Raw genomic sequence first — 13,603 nt, forward strand, 5'->3', positions numbered from 1 at the left:
TTTTGGTCATGCAATGACAAAAGAGCTTATACATAGGGGAAAAACAATATTTTTAGAGCAAAAAAAACATATTTTTCAATATATATGTACCACCCTAATGTAGCTAAATTTAAAAATTAAAATGTAGCTTACATAGCAGAAAAACCATCCCTACAGCAGAAAAGAACATATTTTCTAATATTTATGTACCACCCCAATGTAGTTACATTAAAAAATTTGCATGTAAATTGATAATTCTTCACCATAATCACACAAAAGAGCTTCCACATAGGAGAAAACCAATCTCTATAGCAGAAAAGACATATTTTTGCATATTTATGTACCACCCTAATGTAGTTAAATTAAAAAATTTGCATGTCAACTGATAATTATTCGCCATTATCGCACAAAACAGCTTCTACAGAGGAGAAAAACAATCTCTATAGCAGAAAAATATATATTTTTTAATATTTATGTACCACCCTAATGTAGTTAAATTTAAAAAATTACATCTCAATTGATAATTCTTCGCCATAATCACACGCCGACGATTTGTAATTGCACTTTAATTACATATTTACTTAAATTTTCGAACAGACGATTACACTTCGATTTGCTTTCCATGCATTTTTTCATTCTTTAATTTTTTTTTTCCTCTGCTATTTCCTGTGCTTCTCTTTTGCAGCAAAGCAGTAGTCATCATGTATAGAAATAGTTGGTTTGCGTGGCCGACAACGCCGCGGGAAGGCACCACACAAGTGACAAGAGGTAAGTAAATGTTGTTGCCTCTAATTACCGCAAAGAAATGTGACTGTGACAGTTCGGAAATGTGCAACTCCCTTACAGTTCATTGCATTTCATTGTAGCGCACGCGCTGACACACACACATACGAACATTATATGCTGTGCAAATGCTGCAAGCAACAAGTGAGAGCTCTGCACAGATATGTACATACATATGTACTCACATAAATATATGCATATTAAGGTACCCGTTATTGCCCAACAATTTGAAGAGAGAATATTCTAATGAAAAATTTAGCGCTCTGCAAAAATATCTAATCGTTTTTTTTTTCTAAAGAAATATTTCTTTAAAACTTATTAGTAGTTAAAGTTATGCATTGAGTGTGCTATATTCATGCAGTACACCATGTCGTATGAGGAACACAGCATGCATAAATCACTCAGTGCTCAGCTCATTTGGCCTATAACTTTGACTGCATATAACTTGAAAAGTAACGTTTTTATGGAAAAAATAGCCAGACCTTTTTTGTAGTGCGCTAAATTTTGTATTAGAATATCTTTTCATTTTCACAGTTGTAGTTGCACTTTTATTATTAATTGTGAGAGTGATAAGTAGTTCACATTTAGAGTAGAACTGTATTCAAAGGCTTAAAAATGAAAGCTCCAAATAAAATATTACTTAAAGTAATATTAACAATATTATTAAAATAAAATAATACTTTAACTTTATATTTTATAGAAGCTTTTTTTTTATTTTCGCGGGTAGATAGTGGCACCCTTTTAGACTTTTGCCGCATTTCTGAAGGTATCCAACCAATCTGAGGTTCATTCTTCAGTAACAGAAATCACAAAACCACAAAGGACGTTGAACACTATTGCTCGTAGTCAGTTGTGGCAGATATGCACGAAAGAGCTATTAGAATTTGCAGAGCAAAGATTTCGAACGCCATTAGAAGGTCAAATGAATTTAAAAGGCATAGCAGAAAATTCCACAGTTGGCGCTGAAATCAAAATATAAAACAAAAATGAGCTTAAATTTATATTTTGCTCACTCTTAACAATTTACTAGCAAGAGCATAAATATTTATCCGACACTGAGCACTAAATATAACTGAAAGTATATTTATGGTTCCAGTAAGCTATCTTTCTTATAAGATTTATGTAATTTCATCATTTTAAATGAGTGGCAACACTGCAAAAAAAATTCCTGCAACATTTCAGTTTGCTGGGTGATTTATCTTATAATAATATTTTTTATCAAAAATATTTTTAACATGTGGCAACCTTCTAACATTTTCGTTGCAACTGCTCGTTTTTTACTCAACTATAGTGTCCAACCAGTTAGATTTCAAAAACTTGTCGAAGCTCAAGCTAACCCCCTCTTTTGGGTACAACAGTGCGTATGAGTGATTTCAACTATGTAGAAATGCATATCACTCATACGCACTGTGTTTCATATGAAGAGACTCCGCTATAATATATGCCACTCTGCATACGTAGGTTTAGACCATTTTTAAAATTATCTACACAAATTCCAAAAATATCTCGAAACAATTTTTCTGAAGTCTTATATTTAGAGAGGAAAATAAAAAAAAACTAATATTTTTTAAATTAAATATTCAATACAAATTGTCAAAACATTTTAACTATAAGAGGAAAGTTTTTTTCATAAACTCCACCGTTGAACTGGTTAATTTTTCAATATTAACAGATTTTTATTACTTTCGATTTATATGCGACCTCTACGCCGTTATGTTTTTGCTTACTAACAAATACTAGATAGAAGTAAGTATATCTATAATTACATATGAATGTATACAGTCGACAAGTCGATTCGACACAATTTAGCGTTCTTAAGCACGACTAAGCGCAGCCAAATCTCCAAAGCACCTGTTGCTGTAGCTATCGCGAACTAACGACACGCAATTTGATTTTCCGCAGGCTAACGTAAATTTGTATGCATGCGCTGGGAATTGTACTCGAATTTCGGAAGATAATTGCAAAATCGCATTTGCATCTGCCAAAGCACACGCTCACACACAAGGCAACGCGAAGACGGTACGAAGTTTATTTTGCCAACAGCACCGAGAACGGAACTCGATACGTGTATGCATGTGTATATGTACATGTACGCGATTAGTGCTGACACAGCATATACACTTGGGTGGAGTGAATGCACAGCGAAGAAAATTTTTTTTCTCTGTAGTCTTCTAAACTGTCCAAATGTAGACAAATGAAACCTCAATTTTGGTTATGAAAACCGCCCACAAAATACTCTCCATAGAGATTCCAATGATTTAGATAGGCTTGCAGGGCGTTGACAATGATTTATGAGTATCTGAAGCTGGTAAGCAGTTTTGTATAATTTAATGCAAAGCTTGCAACTTTAAGATTTTAACGATGAGAAAAGGCTACAAGGTTAACAAAAAGAACCACAAAAACTCATTAAATATTATAATAGAATTCAAAGCTGTAAAAAAATAAAAACGTTTGTAATTTATATCCCTTTTCTAGGCATTTGATCAAAATAATACTATACCCGAGTTTCTTCATGTGAACAACAGTGCGTATGAGTGATATGAGTTTTAACATAATATTATATTTAAAGGTCACTCATACGCACTGCTGTACCCAAAAGTGATTTTAGCTTGATGTTCGACAAGTTTTTGAAATCGAACTTCTTGGACACGGAAGTTGCGTAAAAAGATAAAAGGTTGCAAAGAAAAAGATAAAAGGTTGCCACATGTTTAAAAAATTTAGGGCAAAAAATTTAAGATAACGCGCACAACGAACTGAAATGTTACAAGATGCTTACAGTTTCAATTTTATTTTTTAGCAGTGTTGCCACTTATTTAAAATGATGAAATTACAAAAATTTTATAAGAGCAATATTCGAATGATTACAATATGGATTTCAAACTAAAGTGATTTAAATTGGTTAAAAGTTGAAGCAATTAATAATTCAGTAAAGAGTTGCCAGACTATTGAAAAATTTATGCAATGCAATACAAAAGTAACTTACAAGTACGATATGTATAACAATATGGAAATTAAACTCAAACTGGCAAACAACAATTTTTTTCCGAAATATTTTTGGGAAATGTTGCCACCAGTTTGTAAAAAATTTCATAAATTAAAGTAACACCATAATATGCGTGTCAAACTGAAGATGCTAAAATAAGCTTTAAGTTGAGAATATTTTCAAAATGATTGCCACCTATTTAAAATTTTTTATTTATTAAAAATGATAACGAAATATTATATAATTGACATTAAAGTAAATAATATAATAATAAGAGAAGTTTCTGCTGGCTAAATTTTTTGAAAAAAGTTGCCACCTGTTTAAAACAAGACAGATTTTTATTTTGCATTGTTGCCACTACTTTAGCAAGGAAAAATACATTAATTTTACTTTTAATTTTATTTATTTGTTTATTATTCGACTTATTGCAATAGGAGCATCAAAGCAAAGTGATTTAAATAAGCGTATAGTTGAAACTATCTTCGTAAAGGGTTGCCAACTTTTCAAAACTTTTCTGCAATAAAATAAATAAAATAAATTATATACAAAAATAAGAACATCAAACATAAGCTGGCAAGAATAAATTTTTGTCAGGCATGTTTTTGCAAGAAGGGTTGCCACTAGTTTGTAAATAAAAAAAGACAAAACCCTCACAATTTAAATAAACCCCACAATATGAGTATCAAATCGCAAAGGTTTAAAATGACTTACAGTTGGAAAATTTTCAAAATGGTTGCCACCTGTTTACAATTTTTTCATTTCTTGCATAATAAAAATGTTAATGAATAATATTAACCTCGATTTAAGCAGATTAAAGAAAGGTTAAGGTAGATTAAATTTTTTCAAAGCGTTGCCACCTGTTTAAAAATAAAATAAACTACGAGAACTCAGTAAATAAAGAAATATTATAGGAAAAAATATTAGAAGGGCTTACAGTAAAGAATATTTTCAAAAAGTTTAGTTGCCACCTTATTAGCTTTTATTTTATAATAACAAATTATAAGGAAATATTAATATATTGAGCTGGAGTTTGACAAGTAAATGTACATACATATGTATATGTATGTGTATACATAAGTATAAAGACAAAGAAGTAAATGGGATAGAGTTTTAAAAGGTTGCCATTTAAAAAAAAATAATCAAGTAAAATTGATCAAATATATTCAATATTTGAATATGGGCATCATACACAAAGTGGCAAGAATAATTTCTGTCAGAGATATTTTTGAGAAGGGTTCCCACCAACAAAAAACTATTAATGTAAAAAAGCATCATAGTAAGCGCATCAAAGGAAGAGGTTTAAACGTGCTTAAAGTTTAAATATTTCCTAAAGGGTTGCCACTTATATAAAATTTATTGCATATCCAAAATTATCAAATTTTAAAATATTGATATAAAACTGACGAGGTTTCAAAGGGTTTAAAATTTAGAATATCCTTTAAAGGGTTGCTACCTGTTTGATTTTTTATTTATTTTATAATTTTAATTTTATTTTATATCCAGCTAAGGAGGCTTGTAGGAGTTTTTGGAATGGGAAATTTTTGAAAAAAGTTGCCACCTGTTGAAATATATATAAGTTAAGTGAAATTGATACAAAAAAATTCAGTATGTCAATATTATTATCAAAAGAATGATTTATGAGAAATGGGAAGCTCATCTTTTCGTGAACATATAAAAAAAACCTAAAACCTGATTATTTGCTACTTTAAAAAATGTCTGCATAACGGTTAAATGTACGTATATAAATTTCATATGATTAACGTCAGCAGCGTTTAATTCGTTCAACCCTTGAAATATGGGCATTTAGTAGATATAAAAAATTAAATATAAAACAGAATGCTTTCAGAAAATATTCGGGTGAACCCACACTACAATTGAGTAAATATCTTAGATACTTGTCGGCAAGCAGGAGACATAAAAGGATTTGGGTTTAAATGCGATTAAAAAGCTTTTAGGATAATTAACTGCAAATTAAGCAGAATCACATGAAATAAAAATATAATACAAAAACTAAAATTAGAAAAATATTATCAACAAATGTGCCGAGTTATTAATTTCATTTCTTTTAAACAGCCAAGCACGAGGGAGAAGAAGTGCTGACAGTGTCGTTTACAAAAATCACAATTAAATTAAGAATCTTAAGAGACCAAGCAAAGCAATCATTCCTAATTACAAAGCCGTGATATTAAGGCATTTCTTAGTATGTGTGTGTGTAGGAGGTGGTTTCGTTCTATCAGCAAATTCGTGTTTGTTATTCTTAAAGTTAATTAAATATTTGTTTTCCATTTTCGCCACGTTCATGTTAATTTGTGATTTGGCAAAGCGTCGGCGTCGGCCGCTTGTCATTCGCAAATGGATCGTTTTACTAAGACCACCTGTGTGTGTGTGTGGGTGTGTCAGGCGGCGCGAAGACTGTTACCGTTGCTTGAGTTTACGAAGCAAAAACAAAGAAAGCAAATAAAAATAATAAAAAAACACAGGAAAAATGGGATAATTAAATATTTTATGTTTACAAATGTTACCGTCGTACATAAAACATGAAAAGTAAGGGCCCCGTTAAACGTGAAATCCTGTGTTTTTCGGCAACGAGCCCTTTCCTTGGGACACGCCTTTAAACAAGCGAGGCAGTGTTTAGTTTAAGCTATAAATGTAAACAAAACCAACGAACAGACAAATTAAATTTACTCAATGCCACACATACATATGTACAAATATACATGCATATACACATGTAAATATGGCACATATTACAAAATTCATTACCGTTAGTAAAAACAGGAAAATCTTCCGATTTAAAGAGTAAATAACGAAATTTATGTAAATATAAGAGGAAGAAGAGCGGCAAATAACAACAAAAAAGTAGTTACATGCTTTGTTTCATACAGCCATATGTATTTAGCTACTATAGTATATGTTCGTTTTAACTAAGCCTGAGCAGTTGAAAATATAGGGATTAAATTCTTATGCCACTTAAATTCACATATGTATGTGGTTAATGCCTTAAAAATATGACACATCATTTTTTATGGTTTTTAAAATTGCAAATATGAAATTTACTTCTTCTATTTTAATGAGTTACATTTATTATTTTAGCAGGTGGCAACACTTGTCAAAAAAATCTCGATAAGACATTTTTTTAAATCGTCGCACTTTGAATTTGATGATGATAAATCATAAAATATTAATCAAAAAATTTAAACAAGTGGCAACATTTCCCAAAAAACTTTCTTTAAATGCCAATATGAGAATTTTCAAAGATTAGTTTTTATTCACAATTTTCTTGAATACTGAAATTTATATTTACTGAAAAATTATTGCATTATTTTTTAACTGGTGGCAGCACTAGTAAAAAAAAAATCTCGGTAAGACATATTTTTTAAACCCTCGCTCTTTTAACTTGATGATAATAAACCATAAAATGACAATAAAAAATATAAAGCAAAAAAAATATAAACAAGTGGCAAACTTTTCTCAAAAATTATTTTTAAATGCCAGCTATGAGAATTATAGTTTAGTTTTTATACACACCTTTTTTGAATATTGAAATTTATCTTTACTGGAAAATTATGTAATTATTTTTTAACCGGTGGCAACACTTGTCAAAAAATTTTCGGTAAGGTATAATTTTACAACAGAAATTCAAACAAGTGACAACCTTTATCAAAAATTAATTTTAAATATCAACTATGAGAATTTTGAACATGTGGCAACTTTACTAGTTTTTATATAATTTTTTTTAATATTGAAAATTATTTTTATTGAAAAAATATTTTATTATTTTTTAACCGGTGGCAACAATTGTGAAAAAAATCTCGTTAAAGCATATTTTTTAAACCCTCGCCCTTTTAATTTGATGACGACAAACCATAAAATGAGAATTAAGAAATTTAAACAGATGGCAACTTTTTTCAAAATTTTTTTTTTTATGTAATTTATTTTAAACATCGGGAGTTTGATATTTACAATTTGGACTATTTATGTTTTTTACTTCGACTTTTTAAACATGTGGCAACAATTTTAGTTTTTATACAAAATTTCTTTGGATATTGATATTTATTTTGACAGAAAAATATTTGAACAACATATGGCATCCTTACTCAAAAATATTTAGAAATTAAATCCCTTATTTTAATATACTTTAATATTTTTCCAATTGAAATTAAAAAATGATAATAATACGGCAACTCTCTCCAACAGTTTTTTCACAGGTGGCAAGCTTTACTTTCTGTATTAAATTAATTAATATTACAACATATTAACAAATCGCTGAGGCTTTCATTATGCTGGCTAACTACTGTAAGCGTGGAAATCTAACGGTACATCAAAACTGTTAGATACAGACTAAGACTATCCTATTCTTCTTTATTGGCGTAGACACCGCTTACGCGATTAGACTATAGTGGAATTAAATCGAGGCAGTGTTCTTCGATTTACGGCTCCATGACTTAATTATTGTCTTTTTTTTCAAAAATCCAATACGGGCCTACCCTTAATCATTTATTTCTTTCCATGTTGCTGTTGTAGCATTAGAAATTATTATACCCTGAACAGGGTATATTAAGTTTGTCACGAAGTTTGTAACATCCAGAAGGAAGCGTCGGAGACCCTATTAAGGATATATATAAATGATCAGTATGTTGAGCTGAGTCGATTTAGCCATGTCCGACCGTCCGTCTGTATATATACGAACGAGTCCCTCAGTTTTCAAGATATCGTTTTGAAATTTTGCAAACGTCATTTTCCCTTCAAGAAGCTGCTCACTATACTCACTGGACCACTATAACATATAGCTGCCATACAAACTGAACGATCGGAATCAAGCTCTTGTATGGAAAGCTTTCACATTTGACAAAGTATCTTCACAAGAGCTGACCATTATTTTCTAAGATAACAATATAATCTCCGAAAAACTTGTTCAGATCGGCTTATTATAGCATATAGCTGCCATACAAACTGAACGATCGGAATCAAGCTCTTGTATGGAAAGCTTTCACATTTGACAAAGTATCTTCACAAAAGTTGACACAGGTTATTTTCTAAGATAACAATATAATCTCCGAAAAACTTGTTCAGATCGGCTTACTATAGCATATAGCTGCCATACAAACCGAACGATCGGAATCAAGTTCTTGTATGGAAAACTTTCACATTTGACAATGTATCTTCACAAAAGTTGACACAGGTTATTTTCTAAGATAACAATATAATCTCCGAAAAACTTGTTCAGATCGGCTTACTATAGCATATAGCTGCCATACAAACCGAACGATCGGAAAAAAGTTCTTGTATGGAAAACTTTTGCATTTGGCAAGATATATTCACGAAATTCGGTATAGATTATTTTCTAAGGCGACTATGTAATCTCCGTTGAAATTGTGCAGATCGGCTTACTATAGCATATAGCTTCCATATAAACTTAACACATAGTTACTAAAAGAAATGCACCTGTGAAGGGAATATCAGCTTCGGTGCAGCCGAAGTTAACGTTTTTTCTTGTTTTCATATAATTTTGAGGCATGTTGCCGAATATTCTTCAAATAATTCAATTTTAATACAAGTTGTCGTATTGACATTCTTCGGTCGAATATAGTTCCGGGTCTGTTCCGGTTATGTTCACCCAACTGCCGTCAAGCGGCTAGCTGTACGAGCTCAAACATAAGTTTAGTTATCCGTGAATAATTCAAAAATTCCCCAACGCTTTGCTGCTGCTTGTACTTCAAAATAATATAAACAATTATTATATTTACTGCACATTTTCGGGCAGCAAAGTAATGTGTAATGTACATTTGAACTTCCAAGGGACTTTATTTGACTTCCACCCAAAGGGTTACAACAATTTTTTTGAAGTAGGTAAATATTAATTTTCCAACAGGAACCAGATTTTTGCCTTTCGTTGGAATGAAGGAAACGGCAATTTCCTGGCACTTAAGATTTATTCTTTGTTTTTGGTTTATTTTGCATAGCAAAAGGAAAGGGAATCAATCATCATTACAAAGGGTATTTCACGCACCGAAAGTCGTTTGGGGCTATTTAGGGTAAATTCATATGCCACTTGAATGCCGCAACTTAACCCCGTATTAAATTCAAGGCTCTAAAGCATATCCCGCACACACACACATGCTTACACGTATAATTCGCTCTTTTCTGCTCGCTTCCTTGTTTCTTCTGCTGTCTTTCGTCTCAACGCTTTTTGATTTTTTTTTTCGCACGAGTGCGTCGCTTCTTTGTGTACACTTTAACACCGAAGTCTACGTGTCACATAAACTCTAATGATTTTTCGTATAATTAAATTTATGTCGAAAAAATGGCGACATTAATGGATTTTGCATAGGTTGTGCTCTGCGTGCAAGGTCGTTTAATGTGGTTATTTTTTCAATCTGAACGCTTTTGTATTGGCAGCGGAAAATTAGATGATAAATTTTGCTGATAACACTTCGATAAGAATTTGTCATAGCTAGGGGCAGCGCAGGGAGTGCATAAAAGACACATTAAATATAAATTGCAGTTGATAGGAAGCCATTATTTTTGCATTGAAGGTTGGATTAAAGTTTGTTTCATAGCTTGTTGCCATTTTGAAGATAATTTTATAATCCAACATTTACAGAAACCGACCTCGACCGACCATAAAAGTCAATTTCTACAAGCTTCTCTTGAGTCGAATTTTTCTCCAGCTAGATTACTGGCCATAGACAAGAACAGAAAGTATACACTTGGTTCCATGCCCGGCCTATAAGGTGGATTCACAAGATCTTAAACAAGTCATGTATGTAGCCTGCAGTTGTGCTGATGATTCCCTGTCAATCCTACAAAACACATTTAAAAACCTTTCTGACTGTTAACCCTGATTTGGCCATCGTTTGTGCCGGCTCACGACGGTTCGACCATGATCCTTTTCGCTTGACGTTGCCGTGAATCTCGACAAGTGAATCACCTTTCATTTCCAGTAACCGTCGGTCTCAGAAATTGCTTGATTTTGGTAGAAATTCGGTCAATAATCGTTTATTACGTTTATTATAGTTTTATTCTGACACAACAGTCACAACTAAGAAAATCGTTGAAATTTTCTGAGGAATATTTTTGTTAGACATTTTAACAACTCAATCAATGACAAGCATAGTTTTATGACAGGTTTGATTAGATTTTTGACAGATTTGTACAATCGATTTGAGAACAATTAAGGAAAACCTGCTTATATTGAAAGAAAAGCTCCGAGTTTTAAGATCAAAATGGCAGGCGAACTCGATTGTCAAATGACTAGAAGTCAGTTGAGAAGGCTGATACAAAGCTCCTATAAAAAGCATCAATTTGTTCATTGAAATTTTTTTTGAACTCATTTTTAACCAACCGAGAAGCTGACTTTTGAACTAAAATAGCACATGATTTAATTTTTGAAACTTCAGTCTGTTTTACCAGAATCCTTAAAATTTTAAAAGTGCGTTTTTTTTGTCGTTGAACAACTTTGAAAAGTTATGAATTTTGGAGGGCAATCGAGGAAACTTATCTACAACAAGCTGTGAGTCTAAAGACTGTTTTCTTAAGGTTTGGTTAGTAATAATTTATTAGACTTGGTTCAGTTAACCAGAAGTTAGCCTGATGAGCTAGCAAGAAAAGAACCACTATCGGTAGAATGGGAGCGCATCATTTTGTGGTCTACTACTAGATAGCTGTGCTTTTCGGAAGTTTGGCCAGCGCTGGGCCACCATAGGTAAATACACTGTCGCAAAAGAATTTTGGCCCAAGATCGATCGCAAGAGATCGTCCTCACTAAGGCTAGCCTCTCCCTAGTTCTGAGCTTTTAACAAGCCACTGCCTGTCTTCACAAAGGGCTACATATAGCACTCCGCGTGCGATCTTTGATCGGCTATCTAACCTAACCATACCTAACCAGAACTTAATTGATTGATAGCTGCTAACACATTGAGACCCTAAGTCTAAGACATTTTCGAAATAAATACCGGTTAAGTTTGTTGCCTTTATAAATTTTTTGTAGTCCAGTAATATTTTTTGTTACAATTGATATTCAGCCATTTCTGGCGATAAATTTAACCGAATGGTTATTATTGATTGTTAATATCTATATTTCTATTTTCATCGAATCGACTTATTGCTTTATTACCAGCAAGTTCAACATTTCTTTCATAATAATTACAAACGTATATAAAGACGTCCACAAAATCTATTTTCATGCGTAAATTCGACACCTTGACTTATCAAAACAACACAAATTCCACAAAAGCACATTATAAATAATGAATTTTTCTTTGCTGCCAAAAGTATGCAATCATATCTCACATATCCGCCCCATCTCTACTTGTATGTGCCTTGAATTAATTTTGTTGCATGGCAGTTTTCGAAAAAAGCATAGATTTTTGAGACAAATAATTACACTGCTCAACAAAGCTGAAGGAAAAATTTGCCACAGATGTGGTGTATTTGAGGTGTCCTGATTACGAATTTGAGTTCAAAAAATTTTCCATTTCGTAGTCATATTTATAAATGGTGGTCGTGTGACCCCTACACACTTTGACTTCAACTCAAAAAATCCTACGTGTTAAATTTCTACTATCCTTTTCGGTTTTACCAAACCAAAGTCAGCAAAAAGCATCCTTTAACAACACGAATGTCGCAAAATGACTGTAAACTAGTGTTATTAACAGCAAACGTTATACGATCTATGCTTTCTCAGTCTTCTCCATAATCAATCAATTAATCAGTCAAGCAGACAAAATGCCAATGCATACCACACATGAAACCGAATATTTGAACATAAAGCCTGCCTGGAAACATAATTTTCTTCGCCAATATATGCCAATATGAAATAAAGTGCCTAATTTGTTTTTTTGTACATTAAACCCATACATTATTAAATTTTTGTTCCTGCTGGGGGTAGAGTATATAAATTAATAACATCCTAATGTATGCTTCGCAACAGTTATTGAAAACAAACAATAGGAATTGAGGGCAAAGAAAACGTTGCCTACATCTAGGCATACTTTCAGTTTGCACCAAAGACACGCACCATTATTTGATATATTTTAATATATGTACTTTTGTAGTCTTGCCATAAATTCTGTTACAAATTTTACAATGCAAACAGCGAGGACAAATTCGCAGACAAAAGTGCCGTTATTTGTAATTATAAGCCGTATGTAGTGTCTACTCGTATATGTATAATAATCAGTTCCTTGTTTGCTCTTGGTCATTAACAATGGAGTGGGTAGCTAAATAAAATCATATTGCGGTGATTGTGTCACATATGACTGGAAAAAGCGCAAGTGAAATTTATGAGCTGCTCAAAAAGCTCAAAATTCGATAATGAGTTGACTTCGTTTTTCTCAAACGTCTACAGTTAACGATAGGAAGATGGTCGAACTCACGTGGTTCGAACCAATTCAGTCATAAAAACAGTTCGCGAACGCAGACGCAGAAATCTGCTTAGAAAATAGGAGAATATGTCAGGGTAAATTGATGTGTTGATCAGATCACTGTCAAGACTTATTCAAGATGATTTCCACATGGAAGTCAGCCAACTGTTAATCTTCGGACAACGCGCTTGAAGCAAACTTGACTCAACAGATGGAAGCGGCTTTTTTAGTGGCATGCGATCCATGAAAGTATCGTTTTTACAGATAAAAAATTGTCACGTTTGAAGAAGTTTTTAATAAGCAAAAGAGAAAATCTAACGCAATTAAGTAATATTCCCTTCAATGGAAAGCATTTGGCATTCCAGCAAGGTTTTGCTCCTGCTCACATGGCATGACCCACCCAGCATTGGCTTAAAGGCAATATTTCTGGTTTCATAAATGCAGATTATTGACCGTCTGGAAGTTCAGATTTGAATACATCGGACGACAGTCT

The 13,603-nt window shown here is 32.4% G+C and overlaps 2 protein-coding genes across 10 annotated transcripts in view; one reads left to right on the forward strand and one right to left on the reverse strand.

Annotated features, from left to right (window-relative positions):
* Positions 1–13,603, reverse strand: part of LOC126761061 (protein furry) — a 143,820-nt gene that overhangs the window by 76,803 nt on the left and 53,414 nt on the right. The gene's annotated exons all lie outside the window — the stretch shown is intronic.
* Positions 1–13,603, forward strand: part of LOC126761083 (G-protein coupled receptor daf-37) — a 55,980-nt gene that overhangs the window by 37,112 nt on the left and 5,265 nt on the right. Inside the window, exon 6 of the mRNA XM_050477011.1 lies at positions 665–747. Coding sequence (XP_050332968.1) covers positions 665–747 — 83 coding nt within the window. The remainder of the gene's footprint in view (positions 1–664; positions 748–13,603) is intronic.

The sequence above is a fragment of the Bactrocera neohumeralis genome, chromosome 6 (genome assembly GCF_024586455.1).
Source record: "Bactrocera neohumeralis isolate Rockhampton chromosome 6, APGP_CSIRO_Bneo_wtdbg2-racon-allhic-juicebox.fasta_v2, whole genome shotgun sequence".
Lineage (NCBI taxonomy): Eukaryota > Metazoa > Arthropoda > Insecta > Diptera > Tephritidae > Bactrocera > Bactrocera neohumeralis.